The following is a 22,476-nucleotide window of genomic DNA, read 5'->3' on the forward strand; positions in this document are numbered from 1 at the left end:
TGGTTCAATAAAGTTTTACTCTTGGTGAATCAATTGGACCAGGAGTTCCTTTTTTAGAATGTGCCTACTGGAACTTAGGTTCAGTCCTCTACAACCACACAATGTTTTTATATATAATATGACAAATAAAATTACTTTCTGGCCTTGCTGATACAGAAACTATGATTCAGTAAATTAGGAGTTTTTTGGCTCATTGCCAAGCCAAAGTATTTGCATTTTTGATCCATTAGTAAAAGATAGGCAAGGAACTTGGTTTTTGCAGGCTCAGAAATTGGGGGAACAATCATTTTCTGTGATCTTGAAAATTAGTAGTAATTTGATACTAAAAACATCTAACAATGATTCTGTAGTTTATCTACAGAGTCCATTTAGAAGTGACACTGACTTACTGCAACACTCATGGATTATGTTAACATTTAAACAGAATGAGAACAGAGCTAAAAGGGACCTTGGAGGTCTTCTAATCCAGAGGTCTCCAACCTTTCTTGGTTAGTGAACCAGACGGAAAGGGTGGGGAAGCACACACACAAATGGAGCCATGAGCACATGTAACACAAATGGGGGGGTGCTAGCACCCACGTGACACATGCTAGTACCATTCTATTTTTGCCATGTGGACTCTAGAACTGTCCTGTTTTTGTGCCATGTGGTTCCCAGTGTTTGTGCGCCTGGTTTTTGTGCCGCAGGTCGCCCAGTTTTCCCCCATTTTCACATCATGCACTGCCCAGTTTTCGCACAACACATCGCCTGGTTTTTGCACTGTGTGCAGCCCTCTTTTCCCCCATTTTTGCACCATGCAGCGCCCAGTTTTTGAGTAATGCCCGGGTTTCGTGCCGCCCACTCCCCAATTTTCCCCCATTTCCCCACCATGCACCACCTGGCTTTTGCACCGTACGCACCCATTTTTTGTGTTGTGCGTCACCCTGTTTGCATAACTGTGGCACCCTGTTTTCACCGTGCAGAGCCCCATTTGCATAGCAGCAGTTCTAATACGAGTGGGCATGAGTGTGCGCATTAGCCAGCCTGTTCCACAGCCCGGTGGCCAATAGGCCATGGCCCAGTAGTGGACTGCAGACGAAAGGTTGGGGACACCTGTTCTAGTCCAGCCCCCTGCTCTAAAAGGAGATCTTATAACATTTCAGACAAGTGACTGTACAATCTCTTCTTATAATGAACCACCCACAATGTCTGAAGTCAAGCTGTTCCACTAGTTAATTGTCCTCACTGTTAAGAAGTTTCTCCTTAATTCCAGGTTGCTTCTCTCTTTGATTAGTTTCCATCCATTGTCTCTTGTCCTGCCCTCTGGTGCTTTGGAAAATAAACTGACCCCCTCCTTTTTGTGGCAGCCTCTCAAATACTGGATTACTGCTATCATGTCCCCCTTAGTCCTTCTTTTCTCTACACTAGCCAAACCCAAATCCTGCAACCACTCTTCATATATTTTAGCTTCCAGGCCTTTAATCATCTTAGTTGCTCTTCTTTGTACTTTTTCCAAAGGCTCAACATCTTTTTTGTAATGTGATGACCAAAAACTGTATGCAGTATTCCAGGTGTGGTCTTACTAAGGCTTTATAAAGTGGTACTAATACTTCATGTGAATTTGATTCTATCCCTCTGTTTATACAACCAAGGATTGTATTAGCTTTTTTGGCTGCTGACTCATGTTTAAGTGATCATCCACTGGGATTCCTGCCAGTTTAGTGTCATCTGCAAATTTGATGAGTTCCCCATCTATTCCCTCATCTAAGTCATTTATGAAGATATTGAAGAGTACCGGGCCTAGGACAGAACCTTGTGGTACCCCACTGCTTACTTCCCTCCAGGTAGATGTAGTACCATTAAGGACTACTCATTGAGTACGATTTGTCAGCCAGTTACAAATCCATCTGGTGGTGAAGCTGTCTATCCCACATTTTTCTAGCTTACCAAGAAGTAGGTTGAAAAATGGAAAAAAAACAGATAAAGAATTCAGCGGAACTGAAAAGGTTGCTCTCGTTTGGCATTACATAACTTCTGATTAAGTATTACCAAGATATATGTTTTGTATTCCTGTACTTCTCTAAAACTTGATTATATGTTTTATACTTCTCTTCCATCATGGCTTTCAAATGCTTTTCTCAACTATTTAATCTAGGTCTATGCTAGGATAATTTTTTTTTTCTTCACTGGCAAAGATATTTCTAAAACTGTAAAATAATACAGTTAAAAAATAAGGAAATCCACCAAAAATTGATTTCAGAATATTCTGATGGGAAGGAAAGTATTGGCAACCATAAAATCAACTTTATAGAGTTGCATTACAAAATAGTTTGCATTATAGTTGTGCTTGAAAGAAAATGCATTTTAATAACATCTCCAAATTGATTTTTTTCATCAAATAATAGAAACAGATAACCTGCATGCACAAGTTACCCATTCTTTATAAATAATGTCTAATCACAGATTCATCGTGCAGTTTTTCTAAAGAAAAAATATATCAACCATTTTGGAAATTTTCTTTGAAAAACATTGACTTAACAAATGCATAGAAACTTCCCATATTGCCAAACAGAAAGTCAATCTGAGAGCAGAGAATAGACAAATTAAGCAATTTGTCACACCAAGTCATTAAATAATGTATTATGCTATGAATTTTAATACATTCAGCAAATTAAAACATTCTTAATTGCTACGTTGAAAATACTGTTTTTACCTGGTCCACTCATGACAGCAGTTGTTCAAAGATTCTGTACTTATTAGCTTAGAGAACTTTCTCTGTGCCAATAACTTTAGTACTATCATGTGTGTTTATTTAAAAACGGGTTTTGCAACATATTACAAGAAAATCTGTAAGCATTCTTATCTCTAATCACAGCCTCTAATTCTAGGCATTATTTGATGGTGAAACATGAAAATCAGTATGTCTTAGCAGAACAATTTTATTAAAGGACAGTCAGCTTCATCTAAGTAATAGTAAATTGAATTAAATAGTGGCAAATATCTGTAGCTTGGATGTAGGATGAGGGTGAAGGTTCGTTCTCCGAGCTTGTGGGTTGGTTTCCGCATGTTTCGTTACCAGGCTAGGTAACACCTTCAGCAGAGTTTCGAGGTTGTCAGTGTCAGTGCTCAGTTTATAAGGGCTTCAGCTATGGGTGTGCCTCTCAGTTGACACACCCACACCTGAAGCCCTTTCAAAGAGAACACTGACATTGACATCCCCTAAACTCGGCTGAAGGTGTTATTTATTTATTTATTATTTATTTTTGGGACTTATATGCCGCCTTATCTCCCGAAGGACTCAGGGCGGCTAACAACAATAAAACACAATAATACAAATGTTAAAAAAGATTAAACTAAAAAGCCCCAATGATAAAATTAAAAATATTCTATTTAAAAATCCCTATCGTCAGTCCAGGTCAGCCTGATTTAAGAGAAATGTTTTAAGGCCGCGACGAAAGGACCGGAGATCCGGGGCCATCCTAGCCTAGTAACAAAATATTTGAAACCAACTTCTACTACTTTTGTTCATTAGGACAAATATGAGAGGTTCATAAAACCTCTCATATTTATTCAAGAAATTAATCATGCTGGCCTGCTACACATTTAACAAGACTGCTTATTATATTGTAAGTATAGACTAAAATTTGAGCTGCATCACCTACAGGCATATATAGTACATACAGTTTGGAAAGCCAGAACTTATTAAGTCATTAAAAAAAATAAATGAATAAAGTACAGATAATGACAATTATATTATTGATATAACTCAGGCACGCACACACACCTGTTGCTGAAAACACAACAACCTGGCAATATTCAGCGAATTAATACATACATATATTGTGATTAAAAACAGATAATTAAGCCTCTGGATAAACATTAATTCAGATCATTCTCTTTCTCATCTCCTTTGAAATTCCTTTGCTCACAAATAACTGTGTAATGTCATTTCACAACACTGGGGACTGAAATGTTCTATTAGTTTCATTATTTCTTTTACAGAGTCTGGCTTAATTACCCTCTGCAGACTGTAAATGGGCACTACTACCATATAATGATAGACATCTCCCTTGTCGATGAGAGATAAATGAATTTTTGATGTTGTGGATGATCATTGTTTCATTTAGATATATATCATCCTAGAGTCAGTTATTAGAAGGGGTCTCAGAGTACAAAGTGGCAAAGATGACTGGAGCTGGGATGGGGCAGCTGCAGTTTCCTGGAGCCTGAGAAACAGTCCCAGATCCACTTGCTTCTGGGGTATTTGCCACTCTGCAAGGCAGGGCGCATGAAGACCAGAAGGAAAGAGATTTGGGGGTGGGGGTGGGAGAATAGGCAGTGGAGAAGAGTTAAGAGGCAATCCCTTAATTTACTGAGGCTCAGGCTGGGAGGGAACAAATCCAGAATGGCCTGGCTTGGCTTGAATCCTTAGCTAAGGACTAGTAAAATTTGCTTAATGATGGCAATAGGGATTGCCCAAATTGCAATCACTAAGCAATGTGATCATGTGATGTCTCGCTTTAGGAAGAATGATAAAAAAAGAAATGAGTAATAATGCCCATAGTATAAAAATATTCAAGTAGCAATGTAGTAACTGGGAGCCAAAAGGATTGTGGGGGAGAAAGAAGAGAGCTATTAGGATGTCTGTTTAATAATGTTTTTTTAAAAAAATACAAAAAAATTCCAAAATTCCTTAAATGTGTATCTTTTTTCTTTTTTTCTTCCAAGTTTTATGTTAAGCAAAAATTCCAGTAGATTTTCAGTGTACGTCCTTTTCAACCAGAAGTAATGTTTTAGAAATGACCTCATTGGTTTATGTTGTTGGAGATGTAGTGAAATTAATGCTTTATTTAAATATATTGTTCTACTTCAGCAACAAACAATTACACATATTAACTTTGAGATGTAAAATAATGAAATATTTGCATTTTTTATGATATTTATGACATGGGAGCTGACTTATGGACAAAGAAAATGAACTTACTGCATAGTCCAAAGACTTACTATTTAGCACTGGAAAAACAAACATATGGCTCCAACTATTCAAGTGGTTTGCAGAATTGATTAATGTAGCTCAGTTACTGATGACTATAATGAATTATGGTTTCAATGTATTGATGTATTTAAGTCTCTATAAATATTTTGCATGTTTTTGTTTCTTTTTCTCGTCTTTTATTATTTTGCATATTCTTTAACTTCTTTGTATTTAATTACAAAAAAGAAAAAAGTGCCATGATTTGAAACTAATATATGCCTATCTATAATTTTTCAGTTTACGGTACATTTTTTGAAGTAACACACTACAATGCAACTTAATACATTTCCAAAGTTATGTTTAAATCAGTCACTTGTCATTCATGAATCCTTCTGCAAGAAATGATTCAAAAAATAGGAGATAAATTCAATATACTTTTCTTTTTCCTATTTCACATTCAAAACAGATTTTAATTCTACTTTAGAGTTCTAAAACAATGCTAGATAAATCTTGGATAAAGTTCAATAATAATTTATTCTTATAGTCATGTAATCACTAATATATTCCATATTGATACTTCATACTGATATTGATATTTAAATATATAAGCTTGCTTATAAAGGTAAAGGTTTCTCCTGCCAGTCATGTCTGCTTCTAGGGGGTGGTGCTCATCTCTGATTCTCAGCCAAAGAACCCGCGTTGTCCAAAGATGTTTCTGTGGTCATGTGGCCAGCATGATTATACACTGAGGTGCAAGGCAGGCTGTTACCTTTCCACCAAAGTGGTACATATTTATCTACTTGCATTTTTACATGGTTTCTGATGGGTTGGTAGGAACTGGGGCAAGTAACGGAAGCTCACTCTGTCATAAGATACGGTACTTAAATCTTGAACTGCCAGCCTTCTGTTTGACAAACCCGGCATCTTAACTGTTCGGCCACTATGCTACCTAAGTTTGTTTATTCATCTTTATTATTTTATATAAATAACTCAAGGCAGTGAACATGTATAATACTCTTTCCTTCTATTTTCTTCACAAGTTCTGTGAAGTGGGTTGAGATGAGAGTGTGACTGGTCCAGCCCATTGTCAATTTTCTGACAATTTGCAGTTTAAGTATTTTATGAGTAAGAAGAGTTTGAATTCATTTAAGATAAAAGAGAGTTGGCGATGAAATGATAATCACCAAATAATCCAGATAGGTAGAAACTCTTGGCTGATCTTAATTGATATCTAAAAACTAAGGAGAATAAGATTTGAATTAATATTTCAGTTCATTAGGCCACCAAGGCCTCAAGCTAGACTGTTAAGTGGAAAAAACCCAATACTAACCTGATATCAAATGGACTCTATTCCTATACAGGTAATGCAATTCCATGCATTCCTAGCCTTGCATAGAACCAAGATAAATACCATGGGCCAAGATAAACATAATTCTAGAAAAAACTGGGGAGATTATATTTGCTTCTTCCCACCAGATAATAATCTGTCCCACTAGATCCAACAAAGTGGGCATGCTCTACGTCAGTTCTATGAAGCAGTGTCATATGGCAGGACACAGGCAATGTTATGATGTCTCCTATATGCTATCTGGAACATTTGTTATTGTACACTTAATGTAGCTTATCAGTCAATTATTTCATAATCCCTTTCCCAAACACAGTCTGTTCAGTTCAGTATCAATTTATATATTCTAAAAGATTGTGACAGATGGTTTATAGAAAGATTTGACAACATATTAAGATGAAGCAGGAATCAGCCTGCTTAGCAATAGTGCAGATCATCTGAGAGTTCCTTATAGGCACACTGATGATCAAAAGAAAAGAAGTCTAATTCCTTGTTTATTTTCCTTTCCCTACTCAAATTTCTCATTTCTCTTTTAAAGGTATTATACAATATTTTTAGAGTCCTACCTATAATGAAATCTAAGGGAGTCAATAATTTTAACTTTTATTGTGTTTAAAGTCTGACCTCTAGTGTCCAGACTAGTATAAAAACTTAGCCACCTGTTCAGAGTTCTTGAAATTTGTTATCTATTCTTATTTACAATAGAAATATTCAAACTGAATCTCCTAAAACATCATTTTAACATTAAGTGGGTTAAACACTGAATTAAAAATGGAAGTCCCAGATTGTCATATTTTTCTACTGAATTCCACCACAAATAATCAGTATGTTTAATGTCATATAGAATAGAATAGAATAGAATAGAATAGAATAGAATAGAATAGAATAGAATAGAATAGAATAGAATAGAATAGAATAGAATTTATTGGCCAAGTGTGATTGGACACATAAGGAATTTGTCTCTGATGCATAAGTTCTCAGTGTACATACAAACAACAAAATGATGTCATAAGATACAATCATAAATAGTAAGATACAAATAACAAGTGATAAATCATAAGATACCAATAGGAAAAGGTAGTAGGAAAGATGAGAAGGTGAGAAATATGAAAAGATGAGAAAAGAGCAAATTCACAGTAACAAGGATATATCATACTTTGTAATTAATTTAAATAGCAAAAATAAGATTCTGCACCTTCAAAATGATAAAAAAGAATTGCAACAATATGCATTCATCAAAATGTTCTTTGTTAAACTGAAATTTGCATTTGTTTAATACATTTTTGGCCCACTTACAAGATTGCTTTTTAAATTATAATTCATGTGACTATTACATTCATAATTGTAAAATGTTAAAAGAGCTTCAAGTTGTAAACTTTTGCATTTGGACTGGTATTCACAGCAGGCATGGACATGGCGGTGAGGCAGTAGCTCGCAGAGGCCACTGCAGATCCAAAGTGGTGTTATCTTTTTTATGTGGTAGCTGTCTTACACAACATATGGATGTCGGAGCAACTGGCGTTTACGTGTACCATCATCAGACACTATAGAAACTCAGAAACAACTCCAACAACTTCAATAACATTATTACCAAAGATTTGCAGAGGAAGCTGCATAACCTCAGCTTGCTCCAAAGCCCAGGCCTTCAGACCCCGGTGTCACCAGAAGCTGACAGATGGAGGAGGGGGCATCGAAAGCAGTGCGAGAGGAAGCGGAAGTGTGGAAAACGAGCAGGGGTAAATGCTAGGTTAAAGGCTAACTTTAGTCGGCCTGCTTTACCATCTATCTTGCTAGAAAATGTTTGTTCCCTGGACAATAAATTCGATTACATCAGACTCCAGCAAGCTACACGGCGTGAGTACAGACATTGCTGTGTCTTTGTTTTTACGGAGGCATCGCTGAGTGATAGAGTTCCAGATGCTACTATTCAGTTGGATGGGTTAGCCGCGTTTCGTGCCGATAGGAATGAAGCTCTGTGTGGTAAGACCTGTGGCAGTGGACTGTGTGTTTACATAAACAAAGAATGGTGTATAAACTCTGTCCTTGTTTCCACCTACTGCTCACCGCTTGTGGAGTTTATGGTTGTGAGATGTAGACCTTTTTTATCTACCCAGGGAATTTACCACTGCTTTTATACTCGGAGTGTATATTCCACCTAACGCTAATGCTAAGGAAGTGCTCTGTGTACTTTACTGGACTATTAACGAACTGCAGAACACACACCCTGACGGATTATTTATTGTTGCCGGAGATTTCAATCATTCAAACCTCAGAACTGTGCTCTCTAAATTTCATCAAAATGTGGACTTTGCGACTTCCGGTGGCGACACGACGCCGAAGACAGCCGTTTTTGGGCTGCCCGCTCCGCAGCTGTGTTTTTCCATCGTAAACAGTGCCGATCAGCTGTTTAGATGGATTTGAAGCCCCCTCCTCGGGAGAAGAGGAGGGGGTGAGGCCCCAGGTAGGGGTTGAGCTCTCCGGGGCCGCCTGAGCTGAGAGCTTGGGCGGCTGAAGGATGATCCCCCCCGAAGCCTGGGTTGCTCCGAGCTGCGCAGCGCCTCTGCTCTGGGATTGTTGGAGCAGAGCCAGGCGTTAGCAACCACCCCTGCCAAAAGGAAATACTTTTGATTATCAAGATGCAGGCAGAGCGGTACAGGAGGTCAAGGTGAAGTGGACTCTTTATTTTTACTCTCTAGCTCAATGGATTTTATAGCTTCAAAGTGAAAGTGCGTAATAAGTGAAAGTGGGGGAAGATGGCGGCTAAAACTTCTAAAGCTCTCCGGAATGCGGGGTCTTCCCTGGTGCAAGAGACCTCATTGCAAGCTTTGCTTCCTCCTGCATCTCCCCCGGCATTGACGCTTAAGGATTTACAAGACGCTCTTGGAAAGCATGCACAATTGATGTCTGATATGATGGATGAAAAGTTGAAAAAGCTGGAGGAGAAAATGGAGGAGAAAATGGAGAAATTGGAGAAGAAGATGGAAGAGAAGCTGAGAGCAATGAGGGTGGACATCTTGTCTAAGGTTGAATCTGTAGCTGAATGTGTGCTACAGCTGGATATAAAAGTGGAGGATCTCAGTCAAAAGAACTCTATATTAGAAGCAAAGGTATTAGAAAATGAAAATATAAGGGATAAAATGGACGAAGAATTGAGCCTTGTTCAGTATAATCAGATGCAGTATGCTATTAGAATTAGGGGTTTAAAGGAGAATGGTAAAGAAGATTTAAAGCAGCTGATTTCTGAGGCTCTGGAAGGGGTACTGGGCCAGTCAGCATCTGAAATTGAGGGAAATATGGACAAAGTTTTTCGTGTAAATTCATGGATTGCAAGACAGAGGAAGTTACCCAGAGAAGTGGTGGTCTATTTTACAAAGAGAGTAATGAGAGATGAAGTCATTCAAGCTGCTTATGATACTAATTTGGTAGTGGCTGAGCAAGAAGTTTTGGTTTTAAAAGAGATCCCTCCGAAGATCCTAAGGAGAAGGAAAGATTTTGCATTTCTAGTACAGGAACTTAAGAAACGTGATATTAAGTTTAGATGGGAGATTCCAGTTGGATTGGTGGCGACGTATGAAGGTAAAAGACATTGTTTGGTTACTGTGGCTCAGGCACGTGATTTTTATAGTAATGTGTTAAAAGCAACCCCCCTATCATTTTTGGAAGCTGCAAAAGGATACGGTGGGGGAAAGCTTCAAGACGTTGCAGATAGACAGACAGAGGACAATGGTGTTGGAGGGTATCAAGTCACAGTTTCATCGGTTGCTGCAGGTGGCCAGAAGATGACGCGTGCCGCCCTAAGAAGAGCGAGACGAGAGCAAGAGCAAGACCAGCAGAAAGTTATGGAATCTTCAAAGTGTGCTTACAGGGAAGATGTGGGAGGAGAGCGGTCTAAAGAAGTTTTGGGGGTCATGACAGAGGTGCTCCAAAAGTTTTGGGGCGTTAAGATTGCTGATTAATTTTTAGATTAGAATGTCAATGGAGTAAAATTATTATAGAGGAGAAATAAAGTTTTTTTTTCTTTTCTTTTTGTTAATATTTTACACAATTTAAGATTGCTTGCTAGAAAAGTATATTAGGGTTATGGACTTAAAGTATGTGTTGAACTAAGAATGGGTATGTAAGCTCCTAATTAATAATAAGTTGTCTTAGAGATTGCCTAAATCTTTTTTTATATATATTCTTTGTATTTGAACTTTTATTTGAACTTAAGGATGATTTGGAATTGCGAGACATTTGGCGTGATACATGCAAGAACTATTTTTGATCATAGTTTAGTATGGTTGGAGATTATTAAGATTAACAGAGATAGGCGCTTTTGGCGTGTAACTGAGAATTTGTTTGGAAATTAGAGAAAGGTGGGAGAATGCAAATAGCAGGTGAAAGTTTTTTTGTTTTTCTTCTTTTCTTTTTTCTTTTCTTTTGAAATTAATATGAATAAGGACTGGGATTAAGAAAATTTATTTTGAGTAAAGCTCTTTTTCTGTTTTCCTCTTTTTTTTCTACTTTATTTGTAATATTAATATTGTTTGTATTCATTTTATATGAGCTAGAGAGAGATAGAATTTATAGTTTATTGTTGTTAACATAGGGGTGTTTATGTTTGTTTTTTGATTTTATGCCCTGTATTTAGCTCTGGGAAGTCGGGGGGGGAGGAGGGAGTGGGGGAGAGGGATAGGGAGGGTTGGATAGGGGTGCGGGAGGGGGGGATTAAAGTCAAAATGTATTGTAAAACTTTTCAAATAAAAAAAATGTGGACTTTGCAACCAGAGGGGAAAACATGCTGGATGTTGTTTATACAAACATCCCGGATGCATATTGGGCAAAGCCCCGCCCCCACCTCGGTTATTCAGACCACATCTCTGTTATGCTAATTCCAGCATACAGACCACTCATCAGGCGTTCAAGGCTAGTACAGAAGCAGGTGAGGACCTGGCCAGCAGGAGCCATCTCTGCTCTTCAGGACTGCTTTGGATGCACTGACTGGGACATGTTTAGGGAGGCTGCAACCAACGGCGACTCCATTGACTTGGAGGAGTATACATCATCAGTGACCATCTATATCAGCAAGTGCATTGATGATGTTACAGACTCCAGGAAAATTATTTTACACCCCAATCAGAAGCCGTGGATAACTGGAGAGGTGCGTGCTCTATTGAAAATTCGAGACTCTGCATTCAGGGCAGGCGATAAAGCAGCCCTAAGAATAGTGAGAGCCAAATTGTCCCGGGCCATCAGAAGAGCAAAGCGTGCACATGCTCAGAGCATCCACCAATACTTCACGGACAGCAGCGACACACAGCGTATGTGCCAGGGCATCCAAGCCATCACTAATTACAGAATATTACCATCTGCCTGTGAGAGCGATGGCTCACTTCCAGACGTGTTGAACAGTTTCTACACCTGTTTTGAAGCACAGAACAATGTGACAGCAAGGAAGACTACACCTCCTTCCAACGACCAGATACTTTGTCTCTCCACTGCTGACGTGAGGAAAGCCCTAAGTAGAGTCAACCCACAGAAAGCTGCGGGACCAGACAATATTTCTGGCAGAGTGCTCACCGACATTCTGGCAGATGTTTTCACCGACATCTTTAACATTTCTCTGAGCACCACTGGTTTTTTTAATTGAAAAGTTTTAAAATACATTTTTGAAACATATACCCCATCTACCCCACCCCCCTCCCCATCCCTCCCATCCCAACACACACACCCCAACTTCCCAGAGCCGAATACAGGGTATTACAGCATACAATCTTACTCTAAAATATTCTAATTACTATAATTAGTCTTTAAACCCTATTGCACTTTAACTCTCCTTAGCCATAGAAAAGAAAAATAATATAGCCTCTAATTACAACTAATAACTATTCAAATGCTAAATGATACTTTATAGTCCCATATTTGTTCTGAATATAATCAATCCATCTTCTCCATTCCACTATATATCTCTGTTGTGAGTGATCTTTCACATATGCCGAGATTTTAGCCATTTCTGCCAAGTTCGAAACTTTCAAAGTCCATTCTTCAATAGTAGGCAGGTCCTCCTTCTTCCAGTATTGCGCTACGAAAAGTCTCGCAGCTGTTATTAAATTCAGCATCAATTTAGTTTCTATAACAGTACAATCAGTGATAATACCCAACAAAAACAATTGTGGTAAAAATCTTATCTTTTTCTTAAAAATCTTCTGCATGTTCCACCAAATTTTAATCCAAAAAGCTTTAAGCTCTGAGCACCACTGTTGTCCCAAAGTGCTTCAAGACAATGATCATCGTTCCCGTGCTGAAGAAACCATCTGTGTCTTGCCTCAATGACTACCATCCCATTGCACTTACTCCCATCATCATGAAGTGCTTCGAGAGGATCGTCATGAGGCACATAAAGACCCTGCTGCCCGTAACATTGGATCCACTGCAGTTTGCATACCACTCAAATCGTTCCACCGATGACACCATCTCTACTACACTCCATCTAGCTCTCACTCATCTAGAAAACAAGGACTCATATGTACGTATGCTGTTCATAGACTTTAGTTCAGCATTCAACACTATTATTCCCCAACACCTGATGGGGAAGCTGGCCCTGTTGGGCCTGAACACCTCCCTCTGTAACTGGATCCTGGACTTTTTGACTGGAAGACCTCAGTCAGTCCGGATCTCAAATAACATTTCTAACACCACCATACTGAACACTGGGGCCCCTCAGGGCTGTGTGCTCAGTCCCCTGTTGTTCACCCTGCTGACACACGACTGTGTAGCAATGCACAGTTCAAACCACATCATTAAGTTCGCTGATGGCACGACCGTGGTGGGTCTCATCAGCAAGAACGATGAGTCAGCATATAGAGAGGAGGTGGAGAAGCTTATATACTGGTGCAAAGCCAACAACCTGTCTCTGAATGTAGACAAAACAAAAGAGATGGTTGTTGACTTCAGGAGGACAAAATATGACCGTTCTCCGCTGAACATCAATGGCTCCTTCGTGGAGATCGTAAGGAGCACCAAATTTCTTGGTGTTCACTTGGCGGAGAATCTCACTTGGTCCCTCAACACCTGTTCCATAACAAGGAAAGCCCATCAGAGTCTTTACTTTCTGAGGAAACTGAGGAAGTCACAGCTTCTACCACACATCCTCACAATCTTCTACAGAGGGACTTTTGAGAGCACCCTGAGGAGTTCCATTACTGCCTCGTTTGGAAACTGCACCGTTTCGGATCGCAAAACCCTACAGCGAATAGTGAGGATGGCAGAGAAGATCATTGGGGTTGCTCTTCCCTCTGTCATGGATATTTACCTCACACGTTACATCCGTAAAGCCAGAAACATTGTGGCTGATTACACACACCCCTCATACACACTCTTCACTCTTTTGCGATCTGGAAAGAGGTACAGGAGCATTCGGGCTCAGACATCCAGATTGTGTAACAGTTTCTTCCTACAAGCCATTAGAATTCTCAACACAAAGAAACTGGAACTATAAATACTTGTATTTGTAGTTTTTTAAAGTTTTTACTTTGGAGTTATGTGTAGTTTGTGTTCTGTTCTTCTTTTGATTCGTGTCATCTGATGTAGCACCTTGGTCCTGGGGAAACGTTGTTTCGTTTCACTGTGTACTGTACTGTATATTGTTGAAATGACAATAAAGTCTACTACTACTACTACTACTACTACTGCTACTATTTAGATTTCAGACAAACATATATCTAAAATAACTTTTAATTCAATTTCCAAAGAAAAATTAAAAAGATAATTATGTTTACTTCCTACAGGCAAGGAAATTTTACACCTGGAACAATATACCTAGATTGGATTCCACCACAGACATTATCAGAAACATGAATGTTTGAATCTCTACACCAGATTATTTTTTTTTCAAATCTTAAGATGTGTGGACTTCAACTTCCAAAATTCATCTTACAATTTCCAATTTGAAAAAAAAAACACCTGTTTTTATACAGTGTGCTATATTTTCTGGGATGCTTTCAAGAGCATCTACTAACTTATTAACAATGTCTTCCTGTGTTGTTTGAATCACAATCAGTTTTAGAAGATCTTTGGAAAAATTATTGATATAGAAGGCTAGAATCAGATTTGAGAGATTTGATGCGATCTACCTGAGGGAGTACTATATGAATAAACACTAGTTTGAATATGGTTAAAATAATAGAAAAATTATGGATATAAAGGGGTCTAATAGTAAGAGAGATAAGACATACAAATAGTATAGTAATTTTTATAATATATGAAATGTGAAAAGACAGGAACAGGAAACAACCTCAAAAGCCAAAGAAGATATAAAAACCCACCACTCCCAGCAACATGTGGTCAGTTTTCCCAGAGCCACGCTTCTGTCTGGCTTTGCTCTCCAATAAACACCAAACTTCTTTCTAAAGCAGTCTCCATTTTGTTTATTCCGAGTTTGGACTGGACCCTGATTTTTCTTTCAACAATTTGGAGACCCAGATGGGACTCCAAGCTAACCTAACCAATAGACTGGGACTGATAAGCCCTATCTTGCCGGCAACAGACACCTTATGTCTGTGGATGGGTTTCCCAGGCACTGCCCATGTGGAGTGACAGTAGTAAAAGGAGTTTTGAGTTTGAACTCAAGGGCTGCTTTGGAAAGAAGATGAGTACCTCTAAATTTTTATTTTAAAGCCCAGGGGAGCCAGGGAAAAGTGTGTATGTCTGTATGTGAGAGTGAGAAGACCCTTTTCCCAATCGCAGTTGGATTTTGCTCCCTCTGCCCTTTCCTAACTGCAGAAAGGATCTGTTCAAATTACAGATTCTGGAAAGCATGGGGGTTTGGCCAGAGTGCAGGACCTTTTGTTAGTGAAAAGGGAGAGGCTGTGTGAAAATGGAATGGAAAAGTGAGTGAGAAATTCTGCTTAAAATAAGCTACCAAAAGGGAAATGCTGCCTCCATCCATTTAAGCTAGAGAATGGGGTTTGAATTCAGGCATCCACTAGAAAGTCACCATGCAGCCAGAGTGGAACAGATCTTCCCAAGTTCTACCATCCCCCCAGATGACTGTGGAAAGCTGCAGAGAAAGGAAGGAGTCCTGGAGCTATTGGCCCCCACGTGAAGCCTCAGAAGACAACTGAAAAAATATGGGGAGGGCAGAAACTCATTGTAAGGTTTTATTTCTTGCCTCATTTGTAATGTAATAAGTCATTTAAATGTATTTATGGAGGGATGGCATTTGGGAATGGTTGGCACAGTAAGTATTGAACACCTTGGACTTGTGTCTGGTGGGAGGAAAATTTGTCAGGATGCTTGCATTGCCTGTTTTGTAGTAGTAGCTACACACACACACCATTCAGAATCACACTGAGTTTATCCCCTTCACCTACCTTCAGTAAAGCTCCTTAGGCGGTTCTTGCCCTGTGGCACTAAAGTGTTGCATGCACACCTTCCTGCAAATTCTAAAGGGAAGGGAACCAGGCCCCCACAGGTGATTTATAATTCATATGCCCTCACTGAGGAGATAGCACAAGCCCTGACTATGTTAGAGTGGGAGTCCTAGGGCTCACTGTGTGCAATTTAATAGCCTGGCTTGCACACTGGCTAACCTCAATTGGACATCACAAACCCTGGATGCACTAAACTAAGAGCTAAGGCAGGAAATAACTCTTGGAAATGGGCAGCCAGTGGTTATTGAGGAAAAACATGGCTGTGAAGAATTTTGGAGGCATGTGCTTCAAAAACCTGACTGGAAGCTCCAAGTGGCATCAACATCAGAAAATAATTGGCACAGAATATTGGACACTATAAATTTCTTTCCCACCTAACAGAACTTTTGCCCTGACGTTTACATCTCCATGAGTTGGAAGTTCCCCCTTTTGGGACCCACTGAAGGGATCTTTTTCTGCTGCCTCTATTAGTATCTCTCCCCCCTTTTTTGCATTAACAGTTTAAAAGTTGTTTATCAAGTCTCCTTGAAGAGATCAATTTTTAATCTTGTGCCAGTAAAAGTGTGTCATCCACACTCTTATGGTACAAAGTGAAATTGTGGAAAGAATACAGAGAAAGAAATATTTTGGTGAATATTAAAAAGGCAGAATATATTTTCCCAGAGGATCTTGAAGACAAAAAAGCCCAGTTTTTCTTAATAGCCCCAAGCAGAAACTCAGCAGAAACCAGCTTTTAGAAATGCAGATGTAATAATTCATTCAGGAAGGTTGGAGCCAGGAAGCTAGAAGAAACTGATGAGATTAGGAGGACAAAGACCCCTAAAATCTACATACCCTCACCCAAACTCTAAGGACAGGAAACATAATAGGATTAACCCACCAATACCAAAATGGCACACTCAGACGCAGGTCAAAGTACATGACACAGGAAATACAAAGACTCAGACAGGAACAGGAAACAACCTCAAAAGCCCAAGAAGGTACAAAAACCCACCACTCCCAGCAACATGTGGTCAGTTTTCCCAAAGTCACGCTTCTGTCTGGCTTTGCTCTTCAATAAACCACAATCTTATTTCTAAAGCAGTCTCCATTTTGTTTATTCCCAGCTTGGACTGGACCTTGATGAAGATTTTTCTTTCAACAAAGGGAATAATCCTTTTGGCAATTCTAAATAGCTGTACTTTTTTCCTGGCCTACAAGTTCCACTAAGAACTGTATTTAAATGCATTTAATCATTAAATAAGTTATTCATATCTAGACTGAGAAATAAATACATCTTTGTCTTCTTTTAGTAACTTTTGATTCAAATTCTGATTTACATTTAAGTCTAAAGAATGGATATATAGTGTGAAACCTTGCTTTTGTTTTTAATAAAAGCATTGCATTATTCTTTTCTGTTAGATGACTATCCAGCTTATTTTCCATAATCTCCAGCAAAGGAAAACTCACTATTTTGTGTGGCAGTCTTTTCCACTGGCTGGCAGCCTGTTATAGTCAGGAAGTTCCCTCTGACATTCAATCAAAAGCTTCTTCCTTGTTCATCTATTGGTTCCAGCCCTGTCCTCTGGACCAATGGAAAATAAGTTGACTGCCTCTTTTGTGTGACATAATTAGAATGGCACAACAACATCTGCATGTTTTTGGGTCTGTGTGTGAGTTAGGACAAGCTTGTGGCACTTTGCTTCTGCCATAATTTTTCCCACATTTGTATTTAAAATACGGTATATTTTCAAAGAAAGTTAATACTTTATTAAACTTCTGTGTCACCTAATTCTTGTCAATTTAAGGTAGCTCACAATAACCAAATTACAATTAAATCAATGGAACATAAAGATAAAAGATGTTAGATGTATAGAAAGTTACTATAGTGTTACAATTAAAGCTCAATATTGTTTGTTGCCCAGAGTTGTTGGATATAAGATGGGCAGCAAATACATTTTATAAATAAAAAAAACAAATGAGAGATACCATGCAAAGGAGATTAAGTTGTTTTCACAATATTAAAAAAGAAAAAAAGGAATAGGAATTTTTAAGTTTAGTAACAAAGTCTCTATCATATTATCAATGTTAAAAAGAAAAAGAAAAGAAAAAGAAAAACACATCCAAAAACAAAATAAATATTTAAGTTTTTTCTTTCTCCTTTGTTTTCCAAATGATTTGCAGTGTCTGTCAATGTAAACCTTGGTCTAAATGCTTGTATTTTTCTTGCTGCATTTTTTTCTTCTGTTCAATCATGTCTGATTTTTTTTCTTTGGCAAGGTTTTTCAGAAGTGGTTTGCCATTGCTTCATTCTTAGGGCTGAGAGAAAATGACTGGCCAAAGGTCACCCAGTTGGCTTTGTGCCTAAGACAGGATTAGGACTCAGTCTCCCTGTTTCCCTTATCCACTACAGCAGGGGTCTTCAAACTTGGCCATTTTATGACGTGGACTTCAACTCACTCACGCACTCGTTACCTCCCGTATAGATTACTGCAATGCTCTCTACATGGGGCTGCCCTTGAAGACCACCCAGAGGCTCCAGCTGGTGCAGAATGCGGCCACGCGGGTAGTGATGGGAGCATCCCGATACTCCCATATTACACCCCTCCTGCGTGAGCTGCATTGGTTACCGGTTGCCCTCCAGGTGAGATTTAAGGTGTTGGTACTTACCTTTAAAGCCCTACATGGCCTAGGCCCGGGATATTTGCAGGACCGTCTACTGCCGGGAACGACTTCCCATCGCCCAGTGCGCTCACACAGGGAGGGCCTCTTCAGGGTGCCGTCGGCTAGACAATGTTCAGCTGGCAACCCCCAGGGGGAGGGCCTTCTCTGTGGGAGTGCCAGCCCTGTGGAACCAACTTCCCCTTGAGCTCCGGATGGCCCCAGATCTCCGGTCCTTTCGCCACGGCCTTAAAACATTCCTTTTCCATCAGGCTGACCTGGACTGACAGGGATTTTTAAAATGTTTTTAACTTATTATTGGGGCTGCTAGTTTAATTCTTTTTAACTTTTGTATTATTGTATTTTTATTGTTGTAAGCCGCCCTGAGACCTTTGGGACATAGGGCGGCATATAAGTCCCAAAAATAAATAAATAAATAAATAAACTCCCAGAATTCCTCAACCAGCGTTCCTGGCTGAGGAATTCTGGGAGTTGAAGTTCACAAGTCATAAAACAGCCAATTTTGAAGACCCCTGCACTACACCAAAATGGTTCTCATTCACACACAATACCTTACTTCACATAACAAAGTGAACAAACACTAATTCACATTTTTGCTTCTTGGAACAAACATTCCTTGCTACTTTTCTGCCAGCATTTGTATTTTTAAACTTCCATGTGCATTTCACTATTTTTAGTAAAAATACTATAAAGTAGTCATCTCAAAATATTCATCTACATGGTCTAATTTTTAGGCATTTATGAGTTATTTCATGCAACTATCTGGATACATTCAAACTGTATAACTCAATATTTAAAAGCAAATCCTATTGATTGTTACCTCCTGTTATATGTTGACATCATGCTACTTCAAAGCTCTAAAAACAGCATGACAAAACACATTAATCTCCATATCATTCTAATATTGGTGTATTAATGATTCTGCGTCAGATATATGGTGTAACATATTTATATCTACTTTTTTAAATGGATAAGGAAAAATCTTAGTGGCCACAAGGCCACTATCCTATTTGCACAACCTGATGGTGTCACTGCTGCTGGCAATCAAATGGAGCAAGGAGCAAGTCCTGTCAAGAGCTTGGAAAAATCAGACTGACTTATGTATGGCATGTCATAACTTTTTGCTGCTGTTGATACACAGCATTCTGTCCCTACAATTATTACTTGATTACTTTTTTATGTAGGCATGCAGTGGACTAACAGTCTTTCCCTGCAGCTTGCAAAACGCTTTAGTTAGCCCTGTTTATTCACTATTTTCATGGAGCAGGAAACGTGTCAACTCTTACAGTAGTGATTGTTATGGTAGCTAAATAGAACTTCCATAGTTTTTTGTTCACTAAACCTATGGACAGGATTAAAAGTTCCTCCTATCCCACTCTACATGTTAACCAAAACCTTTAAAAGCTGCAGCCCAGTACATCCATAGACACAAGATCTGGAAAGACTGTTTTAGTTTAGTTGGCTTTTAATGTGCATAGTTATTGCCACATCCGGGTGCATCAACACTCCTCCAATATTTTTCTACAAGAGTTTTAGTTTGGGACAGAACAGGCCAGCAGGCACAACCAGATTGCCCAAATGTTCCCACTCATTCTCTCCACGAGAAAATTGGGAAGGAGAAAAGTGAGTATAAAACCATGATACCCAACTCAAAAATGCCTCCTGTGGAGGCGCACGCAGCTGAAACGGAGATAGTAGGAAGACGGGGGTTGGATTTCTTTCTAACAGGGGACAAAAACAAGCAAACCACCAAAACCGAGCAGAGAGCCAGCCTGAGTCTTCTCCAATTTTACCACCTAAGAGGTACAAGTTACAACAGGAGCAGAAGAAAAACGTTACACTTCTCTGCCATCAAGAGCGATGGTGCTTTTCAGCCTGCAGCGTGGAACTGGGTGGGCTCTAAATAAAATTTCTACCTCGCCGCCTTTTCCCTCCAGAGAACCCATCATCCGCCACCTTCCAGCCATCCCGGAGCTGCACAGCCGATGGCCTAAGGTTAGGCAAGGAGAGAAAAAGGTGCGTTACTTACCTGAGGTCAGATTGTCATTGATCTTCAAAGGCACCCTCAAGATGTAGACGAGAAAAAGCATGGCGAAGAACCAGAAAGTCCACAAGTACGTCCAGGACCAGATGATGCAGGACTTGAGTTGCTCCAGAAAACCGCCCCCGGTTTCGGCCATGTTTGGGGAAGAAAGGGAGCAGGGGGCGGCTTGAGAGGGGCAGAGCGAAGCCACACACGCTCTCCAGCCTTGCTCTCTGCTGCCTCGATCTCGCTCTGTGTACTTCTGGGATGATTCATGTCTCCCAAAGTAACGTGTCCCCTTCTACCTCCGCCCCCTCTCAGGGTTTCCGCGCAGACATCTATTTAAGACTCGGCTTGAGCGGTAAACAAACCCAGCTGTAAGAGGAGCCTCTTCCCTCCCACCCTCCGTCCCTCGCCTCTTAACAACCCTCTTCTGCTTCTTGGTTTGCACTGGCAAGGAAGGTTACTCCCGGAGGCCAAAATCAATACGATTCCTGCCTCTGCAGCGCCTAAACTTACAAACCGATGGCAGAAACAGGGAGGAAGCCAACGTGAAGGGAGCCATTCAGAAGAAATAGCTTCCACTCTTATTTCATATTAGTTGTATTTTACCTTAACGTTTTTGACGACAACCCGGTCTCTCTCCTACCATCCTCATTTAGAATAGAATAGAGCTGGAAGGGACCTTGGAGGTCTAGTCCAGTCCCCTGCTCAAGCAGGAAAACCTATACCATCTCAGACAAATGACTGTCTAGTCTCTTCTTAAAAATCTCCAGTGATGGAGCACCCACGATTTCTGGAGGCAAGCTGTTCCACTGATTAATTTTCCTCACTGTCAGGAAGGTCCTCTTTAATTCCAAGTTGCTTCTCTCTTTGATCAGTTTCCAACCATTGTTTCATGCCCTGCCTTTTGGTGCTCTGGTGAATAACATGACCCCTCATCTTTGTGGCAGCCCCTCAAATACTGGAATACTGCTATCATGTATCTCCTATTTCTTCTTTCCTTTAGACTAGCCCAGGGGTAGGCAACCTTGGCTCTTTTATGACTCATGGATTTCAACTCCCAGAAATCCTGAGTCAGCTATGCTGGCTCAGGAATTCTGGGAGTTGAAGTCCATGAGTCATAAAAGAGCCAAGGTTGCCTACCCCTGGACTAGCCAAACCCAAGTCCCACAGCTGTTCTTCGTATGTTTTAGTCTCCAGGCCTTTGATCATCTTAGTTGTTCTCCTTTGAATTTTTTTCAGACTCTCAAGATCTTTTTTGTGATATGGTGATCAAAATTGGCTACAGTATTCCAGGTGTGGTCTTACTAGGGTTTTATAAAGTGGTACTAGTATTTCATGTGATCTTGATTCTATGCCTCTGTTTATACAACCCAGGATTGTATTAGCTTTTTTGGTTGCTACTGCACACTGCTTGCTCATAGTCAAGTGATCGTCCACTACTAGGACTCCAAGGTCCCTCTCACAGTTGCTGTTTTTGAGCCAGGTCTCGTCTAATCTATACTTGTATCTTTGATTTTTCCTGCCTCAATGTAAAACTTTGCTTTTCTCCACATTGAAACTTATTTTGTTGGATAAGGCCCATTGTTCAAGTTTGTCAAGATCTTTTTGGATCCTGAGTGTCAGCATCCTTACCAGTCCCTAGTCTCCTCAGATACGACAGAAGAAGAACAAGGTGACTGGCACACAAGAATGATCCAACAAATGCTTTAATCCACAAATGATTCGCAAACAAAGTCAGCACTGGGAGTGATCTCCCAGCGCGTTAAATACATTCCCTCCCTGCAGCTCCACCCCCCACCAGCAAGCCAGCATCTGGTGTTTTTCCTTAAAGGCAGCCTCTTCCCCCTGGCCTGCCATCCAGTCTCTGCCAGTTGGCGCTGCACAGCGGAGTGTCAGAGCTGTTCTCTGTCACAGGTAAGCCTCCGCCTCACTCTTGGGCACCACTAAGGTTCTTGCTAGCACCGCTGCTTTTGGCTCACAGCCCTCAGCCAATTGGTGGCCTCGCTGGTGCTGCATGAGGCCGCCAGCCACACAGTGGCTCGGGAGTTGAGCCAATAGGTCTCCCAGCTGTCTGGAA

The 22,476-nt window shown here is 40.0% G+C and overlaps 1 protein-coding gene across 4 annotated transcripts in view; it reads right to left on the minus strand.

Moving 5' to 3' along the window:
• Positions 1-20,628, minus strand: part of ST7 (suppression of tumorigenicity 7) — a 202,508-nt gene extending 181,880 nt beyond the window's left edge. For 3 of the 4 annotated variants that reach the window (XM_083366702.1, XM_083366701.1, XM_083366700.1), the window contains exon 1: positions 20,400-20,628. In XM_083366702.1, the coding sequence (XP_083222828.1) occupies positions 20,400-20,550 (151 nt within the window). In that variant the 5' untranslated portion in view covers positions 20,551-20,628. Of the gene's footprint in view, positions 1-2,692; positions 2,750-20,399 lie in introns of those variants that run through there. The other variant, XM_083366703.1, reaches the window with a different exon arrangement.
• Positions 20,629-22,476: the final 1,848 nt, after the last annotated feature.

The sequence above is a fragment of the Vipera ursinii genome (genome assembly GCF_947247035.1).
Source record: "Vipera ursinii genome assembly, chromosome: 6".
NCBI lineage: Eukaryota > Metazoa > Chordata > Lepidosauria > Squamata > Viperidae > Vipera > Vipera ursinii.